Here is a 22,141-nt window from a genome sequence, read left to right on the forward strand (position 1 = left end):
AAAATGAAAAGTGCAAAAAAAGCCATTTGGAGGAGGAACAATAATTAAATGGCATCAGGCTAGAGGTGGGGGGCAGGAAGGGAATATGATGCGATGTGAAATTGTGGAGTTTGGGGTCGTCAGGGGACAGAGTTACAGTTCGATTGTTTTCACGTAACCCGGGTTATACAAGGGATAACTGCGGCTAAAACAAAGTGTGCTTGAGAATGAAAGTGTGTCGCACGAAACCGAGTGATATGGGCTAACAGAAGGGGTCTTGGAAGGGGAAAAGTGGCGCAGGGCAGTGGGATGGGGACAGACCATGGCAAGAGGAGGGGAGCACTTTGTGAGTGCCTTTGAGGTTAGAGAAAAGGTTTGGATTTTTTGTGAGTTTTCGGATAACCACGGTTATACCCAGCAATAGCTACCATTATAGGTAATTATTTGGCATAACCACGGGAATCTGAAAAGAGTAAAAAAAAAAAGAGAACATTTTACAGGTACAGTGGAAATGAGAAAATAAAAAGGTATCTTAGAGCTGCAACATGTAAAGTGAAACCTATTGGTGTAACATGAACTGTGGGCATTGTCAGTGGGCCCTAAGGAAACCTATTGTTGGAACATGGCCATTGGGTACGGTCGAAGGACACCATGGCTAGTGGGCCCTAAAGAAACCTATAGGTGGAACATGTACATTGGCCAGAGCTGGGGGCCATGGCAAGTGGACCCAAAGAAAACCTATTGGTGGAACATGTACGGTGGCCATGGCCAAATGCCATGGCTAGTGGGTTTGAATAAATTATGGTATAACAAAACTGAAATCCACTGAAAAAACTTTAGTTAAGGGACAGCTAATTCAACAAAAAACCCTTGAAATCCAGCGGATGTAGGAAGCAATTACCTTAACTCGGCACCCCCCCCCTGTTGCAAAGCCCATGCATAACAATTGGGTTTCACAAAGACAATTGGAGGCGAGCAAGATGGCTCAGTGGGTTGACCTGTTGCTGCTGGGATTTCTGTGTGAACACAAAATTGGATCCTAGGGTTCCTCAACGGGGGGAGCAGAGTTAAGCTGATCATCGCTTCCCACATCCACTGAATTCCAAGGGTTTTGTTGTGTTAAATCTGATTACTGTAACTAAAGTTTTTTTTCAGTGACAAAAAAAGATATGTATACAACCTGTGCAATACCAAACTTGAAAAATTTAAATAAATCAGTCAACTTCATACAGCACCTATATGTTGATCTCTGTGGCACCTCGTAGAGGTACGTCTATTACCGTAGTCCATTCATTCCTCCAAAACCAACCCAAAATCACATTACAAAGTGCAGAGAAATGTGTGGAAATCTTACCAACTGAAAGATGACCGGACGGAAATAAATACTCCGATCCTCTGTGTCAGTTTGTAAGAAAGTTTGGTATTGCACATGTTTTGTATGTAAATTGTGAGGGATGACTGGGGTTTGTGCAACATAGTGCCTAGCCAGCATTCACTGTACATTATGCAATCTCTTTGCATTGACCTTCCCACCAAATTCAAAAAGCTAATTGCACATTGTCCCTAATCTGTGACACTGCCCCATAGTAGCGACAGTATTCTGTCCCACAGATATATATGATTATTTATCCTCTAAGCGTGTATTCTTGTTAATGTACGTTTTCAGATGTGGTTGAACTTTCACTGATGTGTTTAATTCTCTTAATTCACTTCTATTTAGTGCATTTTTATATTGTTAGTAGTTTGTTTTCACTATATGAGGATCTGGTGCAATACCTGTTAGCATGTGACACAAGGCAGCATGTCATACTCGGAAATAGTGGCAGATGCAGACTAATTAGGATGTGCAACACAATACACTACAATACAATCCTATGTGTGGAGTACATGATGAATCTGTATTGGGCCACTTGCACCTGTTGTATTGATACCGGGAGTACTTGCCAACAACCATTTGCACAGCCTGCTATTTGCACAAATGCTTGTTGAATTCCTTGTATATAGTTCCATCTTGGGCATACATGACAACCCTATATTGGGCAACTGGTATTTGGAGCAATCATATTCACATTCTATATAGCACATTCTACTTTATGAAGTAGAAGGCACAAGCACTCATACGGTAGCACCTTCTTGTCAACACTGGTATGGTGCTCACTGAATTCACTGCACCAATATACAGCTCTATTTGCAGTGTATGTGAGGACTCCATACTGAGCAACTTAATCAGTCTATACAGCACGTTGTACTTTATACCATGTAGTATTGACTAACATTCTACGGTGCCTGTAACAAACCTGCACTTGTAGTAAAAATACTATTAGTTTGCACAGCACGTTGCACTTTATATTATGTAGCATTGACTTGCATTCCAATTTGCACATAACATATTGTGCCTCAAGGATAGCCTAAATCTTAGTTTGCACATAGCACATTGCACTTTACAGGCTAGGCGATTAGCTGAATGATGCAATGACAGAGCATGACTTACAAAAAGATATTTAACTTTATTTGACAATGCTTGATCAAATTTAAAAACTATTGAAAGTACAGCATGTATCCCGATGCACCCACTGGGGTTGATAGAGCGGTTTACTGCTATCCTGCTCAGTTTTCCATTATATGGCAAATGCATCAATGACAACAGTGCGCAAATGTCTAATTTGTACATAGCATATTGCGCCTTAGGGACAGCCTAAATCCTAATTTGCACGAAGCACTTTACTCGTTAGATTAGCTGAACGATGCAGTGACTGAGCATAACTGTCATGGGGAATGGCTCCTGGAAGCTGTGGTCCAGATGGAAGATCTACCGCCATTAACATTCCATCACGCTGTTTCAACAGCGTGCTAGTTCTTTCTGGTTAATCATATAGGCCTGGTAGCCCCGCCCCCAGGCGCGTTCTATCTCTAGTTGTATTTTCGCTGTGCATCGCATCAATTGCTTCATAGACAGCTGCTGCTCATTTTTTCTCTCCCGGCCAGCCTCGGGTTTCTTTTTCTCCCTCGGTACCTAGCTCCTCCCTATCTTCATCTACTTCTGTGCTGTTTCGTCTCGTGGGTTTTTTCTCGCAACCTTTCCCGCATCGCCTACCTTTCCTGTTGTGTCCACCCTGCTTTTCGCTGCTCATTCTTTCTTTTGGGCTTGTGGTAAGTGATTGGTCGCTCGCTGTGCTCTTTCTCCGAAGGGCACCAGCGGCACTATCCTTCTACCTCTCTCTCTCGCTTTCTCTTCTGCTCGCTCTTACTCTTTGCTACTTGTTACATTTCGCCTTCTACGACTCTTCTATACTTTCCTCTGTTGAAACACTTCCTGTGCATCCTCTCTGCTCGCTACCTTCTATTACAGATTTTCGTCCTCACGATTTCCTCCTGCTGCACTCTTGCTTCTTTGTTTTTTCTTTGATCTTACATTACTGTTGCATGTCTGACACAAGCCCTGTTTTGCTGACCGTATACAAGAAACGAGGGGGGGGGGGGAGTGAAACAAATTGTAACTCAATCTGAGTGCCTATACTGCATCTTTTATACAGCTTTGCACAACTTGACAGTAAATAGTATGCTGCCAGTGTGCCATTTATGTAACTACATTTGCATTTTTAATAAGTGTGCAACCAAATAGCATCCCTACAGGCAGGACCCCCCTCGTTTCTTGTATACAGCCTTTGCTAGCCCATAGTCATGCACATGTTCTGGGCCCTCCCTCGTGTGTCCTCTGTTTTGCTGACCAGCTTGGATTCGTTGGTACTCTTACCTGCTCGTACAAATCGGAACAGCCTCCTATTCCAAGGCCTTTGGGCTTCTTCGTTGGCTCTTTCTGAGTCTGGACACTTTACGTCTTTGGACACCGCCTGTACCTTCTCAGAATTACCTACTTCACAACTTTGTCTATTCACAAGAATCACTTGCATCAGCAGAACTACTACCTACGTTTTTTTTGTGCCTGTGGGCTGTGTCCCCTTTTCCTGGGCTGCGCAGGAGGGGACGCCATTCTGGTTGGAACTGCTGCTCCGGTCTTACCAGGGTGGCGAACGTCCGGTACAGACCCTACCTCTTCACGAAGAAGGGTATCCCTGAAGAACTCTCTGCAAACAACTAAATTTCAGAAGTCTCCTCAAATGACATCGATGAAGACGTCCAAGTGAGCCGCCCCACTGTTGACAATAACTTAAAGATATATTTTATTTATTTTTTACCATGCTTGATAAAATCATGGAAAGCACAGCAGGTATCCCGACGCGCCCACCGGGGCTGACGGCGTGGGTTTTCATCCTGCTGAGTTTTCCTTTATATGGCACATCCATCAACGATAACTGTGCACAAATGTCTCTAGGCACGATGCATTTAACATGTAATTCCCTGTTGCAGACAATGAACCTAATGGTTGGATCCACACTGTGGTTGCAAATTTTGTCAGGTGATGCCACTTCTATATCTCAAATATAGCCGATTGTTAAACAAGAATCCATTTGTATACTTGGGTGCTGTTGAGCAACTTGTATTACTTTATTATGTACATTGGGGTGCTGCTAAGTAAGTCATATCATTGTATCTTGTATCAACGTAAAGCACTTCAAGATTGCAGAATGCATGGATATAAAATTTTACTGTGTCAGCTGCTAAGAACCGTAATGTAGGACTGTGATTTGGTATAAAGCACTAGTCTTCTCCCCTTTGCATGACGAAGCCTGTTCAGGGTGAATCGCATTTCCTGGGGGGTTTTTTGCTGCCCTCCTGTCCACGATTGTTTGAATTAAGGACTTTTTATACAGCAGCCATTCCTGGGACCCAATTTGTACTTCATTTTCAACATTTGCCGGAGTGCTGCTGCACCTTGGACTGCTTGACCGTCCGCCCCTTTCCATATATATCTTACTGGTTTCTGTTGCTCTTCAAATCAGGGAGGCAATCTTCGCTTGCAGCTCAGGTGTTCAGAATCAATGATGATTCTGCTGCAAGGACTTCTGGTAGCTGTAGTAATCAGGTTGGCAAGGAACAAGCTCACACCCAGACCCGTGGGGAAAAGGGGGGGGCAGTAGCCCAAAGTGTGCAGGGAACTAGGGTGCACCCTTCTCCCCTGTTCATCATATTTATGGATTTCTGAAGGGTGAAATCTTCACAATCCAATAGGGTGCTGCACCGGGGCGACATATGCCATGCTTTGGAGTGCCACACAGTGGGCTGCTCGCCCTCCCTTCCCCACTCGGTCTGGGTGTGAGCTTATTCCTTGCCAACCTGATTCCTACAGTTACCAGAAGTCCTTGCAGCATAATCATCATTGATTGTGAACACCTGCACTTGCTGTGAGCTGCAAGCTAAACTGCCTCTCTGATGATGTGAAGAGCACAGAGACCGGTAGGAGGAGAACATCAGTGGCTGAGTAGGTTAACTGTGCAGGGAACTAGAGTGCGCCCCTCTCCCCTGTTCATATAAGGAGAGAGCGGGGAAGATATTTAAGACTGTATATTCCCCTTTTTGTACACCACACTCCCCTAGCTGCCGTGTCATTCCATTATGTATGGGACTCCCTTTAAATTGTGCCCCAAGTGCAATAGGAAGTTTATGTGGGTTGGCAAACACCTTGTGTGTAACCTCTGAATCCCTTCGGACCACATCGAGGGTACCCGTCGAGCGTGTTGGCTCTTCAAGCCCAAGACATTGAAGGACCGCTTAACTAAACGCTGGGCCCAACACGCCAGGCAGCTCGAGGCCATGGAAGTTAAAGGTGCCTTCAGCGACTGCAGCAACGCTATCGTATCCGAAGACGACGGGGTCACTCCAGTTTCCAAAGCGCAGGCCCCTGACAGACAGGCCTGAGGCCTTGTTATGGGGACAACACCCAGCGGCGGAAGCACTATCACTACATCCTCCACCACACACACACAATCCATGGCTGAGACTCGACACGTGTTGAGCAAACGGCAGCACACAACGTCTAGGGAGAGGTCCATCGAATCACTGTCCTCTGGGCACTCCAGATCGCCACTTGACAGGCCCCGGCTGTCGAAAGACAGAACAGATGTCGCGTGCAAATCCACTACCGAGAGTCGATTTGTCCACTGACAAGGCCCCGGTTCAGCCCGCACCCAAAGTTCGGTGTTCTACCTCGAAGCAGGTACAAAACCTTATACAGGCGGGACTTGCCAATTTAGTCAAGAAGCAAGCCCCAGAGGGCCAAAGTAAAGAGAGGGAATCCAAGCAAAAGACTTCTAAGACCCCCCCCCATAGGGATATGTCACAGGAGGATAGGTCCACTCATTAGAGTAAAGACCCTCAAGTGCCAGTTTCACTGTCTTCCACCATAAAAAAGAAGGCTCCACCTTCTACTACACTCCCTCCCACACCTGAAGATTTGGGGATCCCTTCCCAACCATTGGTCATTCCTAGCTCTGCCCAATGGTCGGCTGAGGAGATTGATAGGGTCATGAAAAGAATGTCCTTCATGGCAAACTTTTATGAAAAAGACTGTGACTACTTCTCTAGCTTCCACTCCACCTCCCCCCACAACAGCACCCTTTGGGTCCCATATTCCTGCTCAACCCCCCTGCTATAAAAGGTTGCGCCCTCGAGGATCCAGTGCAAGACATAGTCATTGACTTTTATGACCCAGACTCCGATCATGAAGACCTCTTTATCCAAGAGGCAGCAGACCTTTATTACGGGGATAATGACGAGGAGGGCGACCCTGAAACAGATATGCATGTCATGGACTCTGCCGTTAATCAGGACCCCCCGGTATTAGACTAAATGAAGTGCTTGTCAAAGCGGCAGAGCATTTTCAAATAGTGACGCAGGAAGACCAACTAGATAAAGATTTAGTGGATTAAATATTAGGATTTAAGAGTCTGTCCAATCTTGAATTTGTCCAACGCTGCTGTCTTTTCCACAGCGTCGATGAATTGGTAGAAGTCGGTAGGAAAGGACAGAAAGAGTAACTATTTTTTAAACTTAAACAAATGGCATTATGCGAAATTGAACTACACGTTATGCGTCCGCTCACGATGCCGGAAAAAAAACAATCAGGGACCTCAATGCGTGATGGACCATGGGTACAGTGGACGTCACACTAGGGATAGTATTACTGGCATGCCCTTTCGACGTCCCTTTTCGAGTTTTGAAAACAGCTGTAATACTCTGCTGCTTCCACTAGATGTCTGCCTGTGCATAGCATGTGAATCTAAGCAGATACAAGCATCAGAAATATGACTACGGTGAGTAATGTATACCATATCTCTGTATGGCAATAGAACAGCCCTTTCTAAAGCACTAGCTTTGAGACTGTGGTTAAAAAGTTTTCTGGCTTGCCCATCTCCCTTTCAAATGACTTTCATTCCTTCCCTGTCCCAGCATCTCGACCCACTCCCTTGGCCCCTTCCTAAATCCAACCCCAGACACTCTTTGCAGGCCCAGGGCTGTATTTCCCTCCAATCCTCTGTCAGTTGGTAAGATGTCCACATATGTCTCTACACTTTGCAATGTGATTTTGAGTTGGTTGTATTCCAATTCAAAGTATGCTTCACTCTGAGAGGTGGATACTGGGCAATGGCTGTGAAGTAGTCCCACTCAGTTACATTTACCCCCAAGAGTTTTGCTTACTTGAAAGGAAAGAACTCCACACAAGTAGTAATTCAGAAAAACACTCCTAATAGTTGGAAAAGGAAACTGCTGTGTGCTGGGTGGAACGTAGTTAACATTGCAGGCAGGCACTTTCTGAATGTACTTGTATAAATATTGATCTAAAAATAAAATGTGTTCTCGACATTAAAACTATTTGACATGTTTCTTATGCACTTAGGTGGTTTGGATAAAAGGACACGGCCATAAGCGAATTGTGGTGCTAAAGAATGATATGAAAAGTAAGTAAACCACACTGTTAATCAAGAGGTATGTCAGAGGGATGGGTGAGAAAATTATAGACTGGTAAATACATTCCTAACTTTAACACTTACCTTCTCTGTTCCATTTCAGCGCATTACTACATGTTTTTTTTTCCTTTCTCAGCTCGTGTTAATTCATCAAGTTCGTCACCTGCTCTTGAAGATTATGGAAGTGATACGCAGTTGGAGAGGCCTTTGTTTATTTCGTCATTGGAGCCAGAACAATTTGAATCTTCTGCTGGTACAATAGATTATAACTATTTAGATAAAAGTATTACTATCTTTGATAACTTAGGCATTCCCATTATTCTCTCGAAAAATGTTTAATACTTCTACTGGAGTAATTCCGATACTGTATTTTGATTCGTAGTTACCAAGGTAAGTTTACTAGATGAATAGTCTCTGCAGAAAAGTGGTACACTTTATTTTGGAAACCTTTATAATCTGGTAGTTTAATGAAATTAGCCATACTAGAACTCCATGAAGGCATCCATCAGAATAGTGAAAGAGTTGGGCAGGAACATGGTGTCTGGTGACGTGAAGTTGTTTTGGAACCCAATAGAGTGGCATGCTTCCATTTCTGTAATTATATGGCTTTCCCCTTGCTTGCTAAAAAAAAAGAATGCTCCTGCACCGATCATAGTTGTGTTTTCCTTTTATGGATTGGTTGTCCCAGGTGGTATCATTTTATGATCTGGATTTCTCAATACATGTTCTCTTGTTTAAGCCCTGGTGGGAGGGTTTGTGGGAAAGACAAGACCTGTCTTGATCAACTTCCATATTTATTTATTTTGTTTGGTACCAGTAATCCTTGTGCTGACCTTAAGATATAGAGAAATTATTTTTAAGGTCTGCTCTTAATAAAATCCTACAGTGCATTTTTTGAGTGTATTTTGGAAGAATAAATACTAGAAAAACTGTTGCTGTAGTCTTCCATCATGAAAAATATGGATTTTTTTTAATGTTTGTTGTATGTGAATGGGCCCATGCCTTCAAAACCCTCCTTTTCCTTGATGAGCCTACAAGTTTGTAGGAAAGAAGACCAAGACCTTGCCAAATCACCATCCACTTGAAGGTTCTTTAGTCTGCCTTATCACTGTTGCTGGAGTGCGTTCAGTGAGGGAGATGTTTCTCAGACACACATGCTCTGATTTTACAGACATTGCTAGATGTTTGAGAGGACAGAAATCTTACGAGAAAACCTAATAGTTTTGTGTTTTCTTGACTGGTATACTGACCATTACCCAACAAGTCTCAATCCAAGGACTCTTCAAGGACGTGACTGTGATGGACCCCGGGCACATCCTGCGGTTCAGTTAGCATCTCCCACAGGCACCTTGTTCCCTGTGCAAGTAACTTTTCAGTTGACAAAATCTTAGTTTGGTTGGTTGTGGTATACTTATTTTCTACATATGGATCTGCCTAGAAATGGAAACCATTTATGCCGTTAAACACATGTAAGTTTCTCAACTAAACGGGTTTCCCTTTGTGTGAAGGGAAATTGATTGATCATGACCTTTGCCTCCACTGGTGTTCAGAGCAATAGCTGGTAAGATCCAGAGTTGGCTATGGAAATAAAACAATTGAGGGGTCAGTAATTCGAGGCGGACAACTGCTTGTGGGTTTATCAACATATGCCATTTTATTGTTAAAGAACATATTTAAAATACCTCACTATCCCTACTCTACTGAGGATTTCCCTGCCTAACCAAATCTAAGGGAAACCACTCTAACACAGGGTAACTGGCCCTCAAAATACCGCAACAAATGCATAAAATGTGTGGCAATACAAGATAACATGGATAACATTCAGTCTCTGAATAACCTTCCATTAGGGAGAATTTTCATTTCTGTGCGAATTCCCTTCAACCTTAGAGACCCCCAGCTCTTTTGCTGGATTTTAGAACTTTTTAATTTTTACCCTGGAGTGAGACCTTTTTCCTCACTCACTTGTTTTGACCTGATTTGTATTGTTTTTCCACTTTTTTTGGAGTATGACAAACTCCATAGGCATCTATATTTTGTATGGTGACACACAGCACCTTCAGTGCAGTGTCACAGAGAAACACTATATTTCTCATACGGTTTGAATACCTTTTCTTGTGTGAACCCACTGTTCCCAAGAATAGTAAAGTGAAATTGACTTTACTTACCCTTTCTCTTTGTGGGTCCAGCACACCCCATTTTGTGGAGTGCTTGGGGGGGGGGGGGCTACCTAGTGGCCCCTTATCCTACCTTCTCATGTAAAAAATGTTTGTTACCCTCACTTCTTTAAATGGCTGGTGGCAGTGGTTTTATTTTCCTACCGTTGTGCTTTTCTACCGCATGCTGAATCCTCAGCTGCAGTATAGCACCAGTGGATGACTGTTTTGTTGAAATGGCCCGGTATTCTTCTTTTTTCAACATTTTCTGTTTGTAAGGTCTTTCTTGGGATTTACTCTGTGCGCCCAATCCAGGTTTGAGCTCTTTGTTCGTTTTGCCTTTGGTGGGCTCCAGTCCTGAAACCCGCCTCTGGCTCCTGTGTGTCTGGAAAGGCAGGAGGTGAGGGAGGTTCCCGAAACTCCCCTGTACTTTGTCTCTAGGAGTGCATGAATGGAACCAGTCCAGATTGGCTGGCTGACTGTCCTTTTCGGACATCCACCCTGCTGTTTCAGTGACAGGCTAGGCTGTGCATGAATGGGAGAAACCTGCTTAAAAGGCAAGCGTTTTGGGACTAGAGTCAGAGTCTACCACTGGGAGAAACACCCAACAAAGAAACCGTGAACAAAGCTAGCTGCATCCTCCTTGATCTTTGAATTGCCCAGTGAAGCCCTGCTGCTATGCGCAAATTCCTTTTTCTGATTGACAAGACGACTTCTTACTTTGGGTTAGTGGGACAAACTCAACCATGTTAGGCAAGACTTGGTGCAATACCCTTTGGGTGCACTACAACAATCTTGACCTGCCAATAGGAACCCAACCTTTGGTGTAAGTCTGCACTACACAGATTGCTAGTGTGGTTGAGCAGCCAGGCTTATCTCAAGAGGGGTCAATGTGAGCAGTAGGGTGGTTACACAGAGATTCACAGTGACAAGTATCCAAATAAACACTCATACTCAAGTTTTCAATTATTAATTTAGTTAAGTCAGTTTGAATAAGCCTTCACAAGGGGCAAACTTTGTCTAAAACAGCAAGTAGCCGTTTGGGATGGCACACTAACACTTCCTACACCATCAGGTGACTTAAATAGCTAGGGCACTGTGGACTTTAATATATCAATGGTACATTTAGAGCAATACTGAGATGAGTGTCAAAGAAAAGGGCCATTAGAATAAACAAGAGATCACACAAATATTCTGAAGCAGGGAAGTACTTTTTAACCCCTCAATACAAAGTAAGTTAACCCCTTTCTGGGAGGAAAGGTAAAGCACAATGTCAGAGGTAAGAACGGCTTTCAGGGAGCCAGGCCATCCACTGTTTAATTAGCAAAGGTCTAGGTAAAACGTCTTGCACAATGTTTTAGAAGTCTTTGTAGAAAAGAAGAATCAATGTAGGGCCATAAGATGTTAGGCTTGTGAGGAGTAGAAGATGCAAGCAACTCTACAGAAGCTACCAATACCAGTCTCAACTGGGAACAAGTAAGGTTACACAACAAGAGGGAAGTTCTCTTAGACTGTACAGTACCTTTGGTTCGAAGAAATGGTTGCAGCTGGCTTCTGTTTCTGTGCAGCTCTGCAGATCCTGTTGTTCCTGGGCCTCAGTCGTGGGGACAAGAGGGAGGACTTCTGGGGACTTGTGCACTGCAATGGGACGGTCAGCAGCAGCAGCAAAGGGCAAACTTCAATTCAGTGGCACTTCGCGGTTTCAGCTTCTCGCGGTTCTCGCCTACCACTTCAGACTTTCCTCGAATCTGGGGTCCAACACTCTGTTGAGGTGGCTCAGGCTTGGTCAGTCCCGTTTCCTGGGAGTCCGGAGGATCTTCCAGCAGCTCGGGTCCGACTTAAAAGTGATGCACTGCAATCTGGTGTTCCTCTCCCTGGCACTTAGTTTTCTGCTGCAGCAAGGAAGTACAGCCAGCACCAAGAGGATGTCCGGACGAAGTTCACTTTGGATTTGATTGGTCCCACCAACTCAAGGGGAGAAGTCGTCCTTGTAGGGCTTCCCTAGTCGAGGCGAATTCAGAGCTTCAGCACAGCAACCAGGCTTCACCGGGCATACCAACAGTCCAGTAGTTACAGCAGGCATCTCTTCCAAGTTCTTCTTCGGACTCCTTCATCCAGTGGTCGACTCTGCCTTCCAAGCTAAAAAGCCTTGCCTTTTATGCAGGTTTCTCCCATTCATTCCAGCCTAGCTGTCAATTACTCAGCAGGATGGCTGTCCTTGCCGGACAGCCAGCTGGCCAATCACCTTTTGGGTGCATTCCTGTAACCAAGGGGATTAAGCACAGGGACTTAAGGGCACCTACCTCACTTCCTGCCCCTGCCAGCCTGCCAGAGGCGGGCTTCACTCGTGAATCCCGCCAAAGACAAAACGAACAAAGGGACCAAACCTGGTTTGGTGTGCAGAGTATATCTCAAGAAGGACCGTTCCAACAAAAATGGTGAAAAAAGACTGGGGCCATTTTGACAAAATGGGCACCCATGGGTGCTGTACTGCAGCTGCGAACACAGTCTGCTGTAAAAACACACAATGGTAGTTAAAAGTAAACCACTACCACCAGCCATTGATTGTGGAAAGGGTAACATAAAAATGTTACTTGAGAAACTAGACAAAGGGATACAAAGTATCCCCTCTAGCGCCCTATTGTAAAATGGTGTGTGCTGGGTCTAGAAAGTTACAAATGTAAATAAAGTCAATTTCACTTCACTGTCCTTGGAAACAGTAGTTATCTGAGAAATTGATGGATTGATTGTTTATTTCTAGAGCCCCTGTGCACAAAGTTTTTCAAAGCGCTTCGAGGAGGGCGGGAACAAGGGGAAATACTAGTACAATCTTAAAAAGATTTGAAAAGGTACAGAATGTGAAAAATAGCTATCAAATCATAATCGATAGTACAAGTGCATGTAACAATAAAGGAGAGTCGAGGGAGGAAGGAGGGAAAAGAGAACAAGCAGTAACATTACTATGCCTGACGGCAATTGTTGCAGTGCAAGAGTGACGAGAGGAGGGGGGAAGGAAGTGGGGGTGAGCGGAGAGGAGAGGAACAAAACAAGTGACTATCGGTTAAAGTCGACTGCTCAAGATAATTCTGGTGAGGGAGGGGGGGGAGAAAAAAAACAGAAGGGAAAGGGGGCACAGACAAGCTGTTATCATTGGTCAAGGGACTGATGATAAAAGTAAGTGCTAGGAAGTTTAGAGGTGAAGGGGGGGTGTTGGGACGGAGAGAGGGAAACGTCTACAAAGACCGGTGGCTACAAATTACTATGCCTGTCAGCAATTGGGCTAGTGCCGGAAAAGACAGACGGAGGAAAAGGAAGGGAGGAGGGGGCTAAAGTTTAAAGGCATGTAGGGGAAAAAGCAAAGCACAGGGGTCTAAGGAAAAATAGAGGGTGCACAAGAGGGGGGTGGGATGGTAAAGGGGGATGCAGGGGAGACAAAGGGGACATTGGCAGGGGGCCGAGCAGACATAGGGACACTGGCGGGGGGCAGATGAGACATGGGACACTGGTGTGGGCTGGGAAAGGTATTTAAACCTTTGGTAAATCTGGGGGGGGGCGCTGTTGCGCACGACGCTGATGGCTGCATGAGAGGAGAGCTCCAGCCCGTATTCCATCCATTTTAAAAATCAATCCTTTACGGGGCCACCTGGAACCTGAAAATACTTGGAAACGACAGTGGAAGACCTGCGGGGCTACTCGGATAAATCCGGAAAATAAACGCACACGCAATCCAGTGCTATCACCCAGGGAACTTGCACCGCAGGAGCGGTGGAGGCGGCCCCGTGTCGTGTCTCCATAGTAACACTACGACAGCCCGGGGGAGTGTCGACGTCTGCAGGCCAAGTGGGGGAAGGGCAGCGCCACACTCCTGTACATCGAGGAGCCTGCCACGACACTGCGAGGTTGGCCCTCGCGTGCTCCACGGGCGCCTGAACACCGGCCCGGGCGCATACCCCCACAGCGGGCAGAACACCTTGTAACAGCCCCCGGGGCCACGCAGCACTCCGTGCCGAGATTGACCGGGAAGAACGAGCCCGCGATCTAGACTGGCCCCACTGTGACTGGCACCGCAGGCCGCTGCGGCAAGGTGACCATTCCCGGTGCTTGTGACCTACATTTACCAGCCTAAGGTAGGAGCCCACAACACAGCCCCTGCACACTGCGATCCGCTCAACCCTGCCTGCTGCAGCCCCAGCATATTGCGATCCGCCCAACCCTGCATGCACATACCTACCACATTGGTGCATAGCGCTCACCCATAAGCCCAAAGAGCGCCAACCTCCCGCCCTGGCCCCGAGGGACAAATACACGCGTGGATCCGGCATATACCCTCATTCAGCGCCGAGGCCACAATCCGTGGGATCAGACAGATCCGCAGTGCAAAATTACCCGCCTTGTTCATCTATAAGTGGTGAAGCACGCTCGTCAGGGAGACCACAAACATCCCGTCTCTGAATACAGGACCCCCAGACTCCAGCCACACCGGCAATGCAGTAGACTGGCACAGTGCGCGCTGTAATGGCCACTAACGCTGGGCACTGGTCTGAACACACGAGCACAAATCAACCCCTGATTTTGACATTGGACCACAGTAGGGCTCCTGCAGGGAAACACTGGGACTACTGAACTCTGGCGGCCGGCAGAGCCCACTTACCCACCAATATTTCGATCTACAACCCAGCCTTTCACATATGAGCTCCAACACTACCCGGGCACCCTTATTTCCCCACGACTGAGCTATACAGGCCCAATCCAGATATCAGAGAGGACCACCTTCAGTTTGTACAAGCATACCACTCCTTATCCTAAACTACTGGATAACACTACTACAGAGTGCAGTGAGACGTGGGAAAACACAAGCCACCCGGCCCACCTTATGGGCTGCCACGAAAGGAAGGGGTGCGGGGGAGCTCCCAAAAAACAGTCCCCAATGGACTCCTTTACCAGCTCCCAGCCTCATGGATCCACCACACCACCGCCAAAACCAATGGACAGCCAGCTAGAATTCACGGTGGACGAGAGAGTGGACTGACTAATGACAATGGTCCAGAATGGCTTTCTGGCAGTCAATAGCAAATTGGACGACATTGGGACAACAATCAGCTCCCTGAAGGCAAGAGTAGACAAGGAGAGCACACACATTACTGAGGCGGAAAACAGGATCAGCACTAATAAGGACTTAATAACACAGCACAGCCGTGACATCGCCCAACTGAAAGGGGACCTCCAAAAAACTCTAAATGCAAAGACCTTGAATCACGGTCCAGAAGAAATAATATCCGCCTAGTCGAGGTAGCAGAAACCTTTGGCAAGGGGTCCATGGAACACCAAGTAGAAACTCTCCTGAAGTCCCTTTTGGGTCCTGACACATTCTCGGACCACTTTCCTGTGTATCGTGCCCATCGGACCCTGGCACCCCCTCCTAGACCTGGGGCACCACCCCGAACGATAATAGCCCGTCTCCTTAACTATAGGGACAGAGACGCTATCCTGAGAGTATCTAAGGAAAGGTACTCTACTCTACGAGAACAGCAGAATACACATCTATCTGGATTTTTCAACAAACGTGCAAACACTAAGAAGGTCCTACGAACCAGTTAAGAGACAACTGAGTCTACGTCAGATCCCCTATGCGCTCATCTTCCCAGCAAAGATGAGAATCCAACACGAGGGCAGAGCACATTGCTTTGAAAATCCGACAAAAGCCATGACATATGTGGAGGCCTCCATCCCTCTGCCCCCCACAGACAGGGCAATAAACAAGTATTTGCCACCCCATCCTGCTGAAGAATTGGACGACCCAGCCAGCTGACAGTTTTCTGTTCATAACGCGCCGATTATATAGCTCAAAACCCAAAGGTGGCGTGGTGACCCTGACCACTACTTGTTTGAAGCAGGGCTGTGAGCACCCTTGGTTGGCGGCCATGTGAGTACAGCTTACACCCCCAGGAGATTTCCAAAGTTATGGTTCAAGGGAAACATCATCTGGTTTGGGTTGATGATGCAGGTGGGGGTGGGAAAGGGAATCAAGAGTTGCCCCTGGCTACTTGCTCGGACTGTTGGCCCCAATTGGGCACCAGGAGAAAAGGTTAATTTGTTTGTTTGCCGTTAAAAATGCAGTCACTGTATTACATGCTGCCCTCCTCCAAGAAGCAGCCTCCCCCTCCAAACTTGATTGTAACACACTGAAATGGCGAAGAAAACAATGCCATCTGTGGGGCTAAAACTTAAAATGCTCACCTGGAACATTCGTGGACTGAACAATAGAGCGAAAGCCAGCAAAGTAGGGGCATATAGTAACAGACACCGCCCACACTTCGCCATGCTCCAGGAAACCCATGCACTGAAGAGGACCAATGAGTGTTTTGCGGCAATGGGGCAATAATAGACACTATACCGAATACTCATCCCAAAGCAGAGGCGTCATCACGTTAACACATCCCTCACTGGGGTTCTCCACCGAGAAAAGCAAAATTGACCAACAGGACAGGTATGTGGTGGTCTGGGGTACCGTGGCAGGCGAAAAACTTATATTGATCAACACCTATGGCCCAAACTTGGATGACCCAGAGTTTTACATCCACTTCTTTGATGAAATTGGTCTGACAGCGGACGCCTGGGTCTTATGGGGAGGGGACCAATGTTCCCTCTAATAATTTTTCTCTAAGTGCGGAAATGGTTGTCTTTCGTGCAAACATAATCGTCCATGTGCGCAACTCACTAATGAGGCAAGTCACTTTGTGAGCATGCACAGTAAGTGAGCTATCATCCCTGAAGAAAGTGTTGAAGGGAATGTCCACACCCAACCACTGTAATCCTTTATAAAGAAGTGTATAAGGTGCATCCTAAACACTTTCCCCAAACATATAGGCTACAAAAAAACAAATATTTCATATGTGATAATAAAGAGTGTTCATCAACCAGTCCAATACTTCAATGTCAGCCACAGAATCTAGTAAAAGTACTCCTATGTGGAGAAAAAGAAGTGTACAAAAAAGCATTGTATGCTCATTATAAACAGTTGGTGTAGTTGTGGCTATTCATTTGTCGGCACTGCTCAGAGACATTGCAGATTTTTTGTCATTGGGAAAAACCCTCATATGTGTTACAAAAACCAAATATCACTTGTCATAACTGATGTGGCAGTCAAAAACTTAATACAGGATACAATGTTTGCAAAAGGAATAACGACAACTAAATGGAATGTGTCGGAAAACATGTCAGTAGGAGTTCATGTGCCACTTTAATGAAGTAATTCAAGAGCAAGGAGAATGTGCCTCTCCTAATTAGAGTAAGGATGATAGCTAAATCAGAATAACTGTGCCACAGAATATTAGGATCAGAAATCCTTGTTCCTCTGCTAACCATCAACAATATATTGTTCTGTGAGTAGAGCTGTGACAACACTTACTCAAAATCACACCATCAGTATTTGCTCCATAAAAACAGGAAAATATGTTCAACAAAGACGCAAAACAATTAACATAAAGGATTGTACAACCTGCTTCTTCCCACAAAGCTCCATTGATATGTTCTAGTCGGGGACCAGCATACCAGTTGCATAGGAAGGAACTCTTAATAATATTACTGTCCAATCTCAAGAGGCATTTTAAGGGGAAAGAACGTTTAAGAAGCATAAAGTATCCATACTGGCAAAGCTAGTTACTTTATTACTCGCTGAAAAATCATTTGATTGCAAGTAGGGAGTAAAATCTTCTCAGAGCCCTGCTTGTAACCCTGACCTAGGAGGAGAAAACGACAGGGCACATAATACAGCCTATAGTGTTGCCCACCCTTCCTCACCACAGCCTACACAAAATTCAACAATAACCTTACTGAGGTTTCTTATGGGGTCGCTGAAGAACAATACATATATTTGCAGTTTAAGTTAATAGTAGCAACTCTGAGGTACATCAGATTGAGTGCCTTCTTCTGTAACTAGAGACCCCTCTTCTGCAATTCACTGTTATCACTTAAACAAGATGCATGGGGATGCTCAAGGTAATAAACGCAGAACACATGATTATATTGGAAAGCCCTCAACAGCTGAGCAGAAAGAAACAGAAGGTGCCGTTTCCTAGACGGTTATTAGAGTTTCCTTTAGTTTAGCAAACAAACACATTTCCTTCACTTCACTGTACTGCCGAAACATCCAATCTGGTTTTTGAAAGTTGCTGATTTCTTCTTCATCCTCCTGTGCCATCCCTTCCAACACCCCTTCCGTTCGTACCTCTCCTCGGCTCCTGGGCTAGCCTTCAATACTGGTTGACAGGGCTTTGTAAAAAGTGAGGAATTGTAGCAGTAAAACTGTGATATTTGCATAATCACAATACTTTGCAAGCAAAACATATTTAAAGCCTCACCATGATATTCTGTGCAGTTTAACAAAATGTTACATTTCTGCATGTACACAATTATTTTGCAATGCATGCAAGATTGTTTACAACATACATTCCCCTAATATTGTTCTGTAGGATTATACAAGTCTTTGCTCAGTGCAAGTCTGACAACTTGGAAAGGATGCAGATTGTGTGAAAAGTATTCCGGCTGCCTGAATATCTGTTGTTCTAACACTATTTACGAGTAATGCCAGGCATAGTCCATACTAATTATCCCTTGCAGGCCAAGTAAATGATATTGCAATCTTGCTCTCCACCTATAGGGTAAGGTTAGCAATGCTAAAGTAGGAGACACTGTGCATGACATTTTCCTACTCAAAATCCTTAAAAGGCAAATTAGTATTTGAGTTTTATATTGCATTGCAAAGGTACTGCTTCAAAGCCTGTGTGTGACATATGTACAAAAGCACAGGAAGCATGGGATGAGGTTACACATCCAAGTAGCCTTCTTACTTACAGTCTGTATCTGATATTTGAGCTGACTGTTCGGTCACATTGTGTGGATGATACTTTTGCTAAGGATCATGAGTAATAGACATTCTGGTGCTTGATTGTTCATATTACAACAAACATAAGGCAGGTGGATGTAGGTACAAGTCTGGTAACCTTTCGCACAACCACAGTAAGCAGATTCAAGGTTGTGCAGTAATTTCTAAATGTGGACATGGGCGGAAGTTGGAGTCATAATGTACAAGTGCGGTAGTTAAGTATGTGAATCATGGGTGGGGGAGGGAAGGTTCTTTGATTGTGTGCAGGCATATCTTGGTAAGATCTTATGTTCAAAGAGCTACTTTTTCATGCTCCTTTTATGGTGTATTCTCTATTTCAGGTTTTTAAGGCCATGCTTGTTTAGTAGGGTAATGTAAATAGGCTGGACCAGAATATCAACACTAGTTAGTACAATTTAGCTTTATTTTGAGAGAAAGCAAATGTCAGGTAACTGCTGTGGCTTGTACCATATTCATTCTTGAGAAGGTGGAAGTTGTCTGTGTGCGCTGCTAAAATTCATCTGAGCGGCACCCAGAAGGAAGCTGGGCACGTGCACATGCGCACAGGTTGGAGGGAACACTGGAGGGGACCTCAACACCATTCTGGATGCCTCATTAGACAGGTCCTCGAACAAACCAAGGCACCTCACTAGATCAGCTACCATTATACACCAAGCCCTGAAGGAGCTGGCCTTGTCCAATGCCTGGAGAGGGATCCACCCAACAGGTAGACAATACACGTTCTATTTGTCAGTACATGACACAGAGTCCAGAATAGACTACTGGCTCATTTCTTCCCCCCTGATCAACTCTGTAGAGCGATGTGAAATTCTCCCCTGCACGCTCTCGGACCATTCCCTGGTCATACTCAATATATCTCTTCATAACATTAAACGTCCAACACAGCGGTGGAGAATGCCCCCCAACATTTTAAAGGATCTGAATGTTGTAGAATCACTATTTCTGATGTTTGTTAATCTGCTTAGAATCACATGCTGTGCATAGGTCCGACATCCAGTGGTCACTGCGGAGTATTGCATTTTGTTTTTCGTAGTCGAAAAGGGGACGTCGACAAGGCGTGTCTGTAACACTATCCCTATAGTGACGTGCATTGTACCCACAATCCCTCACGCGTCGAGGTCCCTCAGATTGTTTTTTTCTGCCCAGCTACTGGTCGCCTTTATGTGGAGCTCCTCGAGAGACATGGCCAAATAGTTTCTTCGACCTTCGGTTGTTTGTTATTAATATCAATAACGTAGATCCCTCCCTCGACGCAGAGCCGTTTCTCCGCCGAGCAAGATCTTCGACGGAAGGACGAGCGGAGGGGATCCTTCGGCGCTGCCCAACATGTGGCCTGGCCTTGCCGGCCATACACAGTAGGGAGAGTGGGGTTTTGTGGTCTTTCTTCTCTTTAAGAATGCCTTTCTCTTTCCCCTCCCTCTCTTTCGAGGTCGTAGTCACACTTATTACCCTCAGCTATGGAGAGGACGCCATTTAGGTTTTGCCTGCTTTGCAAGGGTAAATATACCTGGAAGGATAAGCACAAACGGTGCAACCGTTGCTTACCCCTCGATCACCAGGAGGACGGCTGTGCGGCCTGTAAATTACTAAAGCCCAAAACTCTAAAAGACAGCAGGGTCAAAAGGTGGGCGGCCTACGCCATGTCTAGGCCGGACTCCTCGCCCGCTGCCGCCGCCGCCGAGTGAGACGAGGACAATGACTACACGGCCCCCGTAACGGAGGCTGTAGACCTCTCAAAGGAGCGTTCACGCTCCTCGTCGTCCGTCCCCGGCCCCGACAAGCCCGGCTCACGCCCAGCTTACGGGCATGAACACCCCGGCGACAAGGACGCACAAGGAAAAACACCAAAGAACATACCCCCGGCACACATTCGTCGAAGACGAAGGCAGCCATAGCACCAACAGGGACGCCGGGCCCACTGGCGACTTCCGCCGACCGTAAGGGTCGTCAGCCCTCCCCGCCACCGCTTCCGCGACAGGCGACTGTGCACTCTAAGAATAAGGGCGCTAACACCAAAACCTCTGGCGACGCGCATCGCAAGAGCGCTCACGTTGCCACCAAGGACTCGACGACCAAGGACTCGACGACCAAGGACTCGACGACCAAGGACTCGACGTTACATAGCGCAACGGCGACCGATCCCTCGGAAGAGAGAATGATCGCCGAAAGCCTCGCACGCATAGCATCTAAGGACGGCCAGAGACGTACGGCGAATGAAACGCCGAAAACCGCGCACAAGGCCAAAGATACGCCGGAAAACAGATCAGGCCAGTTCCCGACGCTGACAGAAGGCCCTAGCCAGCAAGAAGGCTACTCAGAAGGCGAAGGCTCTCTTTCTTCGACGTTATGGGACAGAACCAGACAATTACAGGAGGAAGAAACTCCTTTTTCTTTCCCAGATCGTCCTGGCCGACCTCAGTGGACCTTTGAAAGGTTCCAGACCTGCATGGACAAACTAGACAGGTTCATGTCCATCCCAGAAGACGGGGCACCCAAGAGACCAAGGGAGGCACCCCTGGAGAGTTCAAGGGCTAAATACCAGAAGTTTTATAACCCCATACAGGAGGACATAAACTCTTACAATCCCACTGAGGAAGACACCTTCTTCCAGGAGGAAGATGAGTTCACCTATGTTGAGGACCAACAAGAAGAGGAAGGTTTTCACGAGGAAACTAACCTATGTGATGAGGGATTCCAGGAAGACACAGGCGAGGGCGACCCAAATCCCTGGCAGTCACCGGCTAGGTCGACTGACACAGGCAGTAGCAGTATAGTCATCAGGTCTACTGAAACTACACCAGTCAGGAACCCTTCGCCTGTCGATGATCTACCCACCTTCAATGCACTGCTGAAGAAGGCAGCAGCGCATTTCGAAATCGAAACTGGGGAGGTCACCCCAGACACCGATTTTGTGGAGAGGATTATCAAAGAAAAACCCCCCACTAGCCAGATTATACCCATCCTCGCCTCAGTTAAGAGACGTATTACACCTTCTCTTTCCACTTCTGCATTGGTGAGAGGGGTCAATCCGAGGATTGAGAAACTGTTCGCTCCCTCTCAATCAGACCCATTATATATTAAGGGTCACTCAATCCCGGACTCCCTGGTCGTGACCAACACCAGGAAAAGGGCAGGAGTCCCACTATCTACTAGCGAGGCACCCCCAGATAAAGAGGGGAAGAAGCTGTATGCCCTATCCAAGAGAATCACCACCTCTGCAGCATTCTCTACCAGAATCG

At 46.1% G+C, this 22,141-nt stretch overlaps 1 protein-coding gene across 4 annotated transcripts in view; it reads left to right on the top strand.

Moving 5' to 3' along the window:
• MARF1 (meiosis regulator and mRNA stability factor 1) overlaps positions 1 to 22,141 on the top strand; it is a 1,350,049-nt gene that overhangs the window by 1,233,063 nt on the left and 94,845 nt on the right. For all 4 annotated transcript variants that reach the window (XM_069647123.1, XM_069647122.1, XM_069647120.1 and 1 more), the window contains exons 24-25: positions 7,775 to 7,835; positions 7,981 to 8,097. In XM_069647123.1, coding sequence (XP_069503224.1) covers positions 7,775 to 7,835; positions 7,981 to 8,097 — 178 coding nt within the window. The remainder of the gene's footprint in view (positions 1 to 7,774; positions 7,836 to 7,980; positions 8,098 to 22,141) is intronic.

Source organism: Ambystoma mexicanum, chromosome 2q (genome assembly GCF_040938575.1).
Source record: "Ambystoma mexicanum isolate Mex_15411 chromosome 2q, UKY_AmexF1_1, whole genome shotgun sequence".
Taxonomy (NCBI): Eukaryota; Metazoa; Chordata; class Amphibia; order Caudata; family Ambystomatidae; genus Ambystoma; species Ambystoma mexicanum.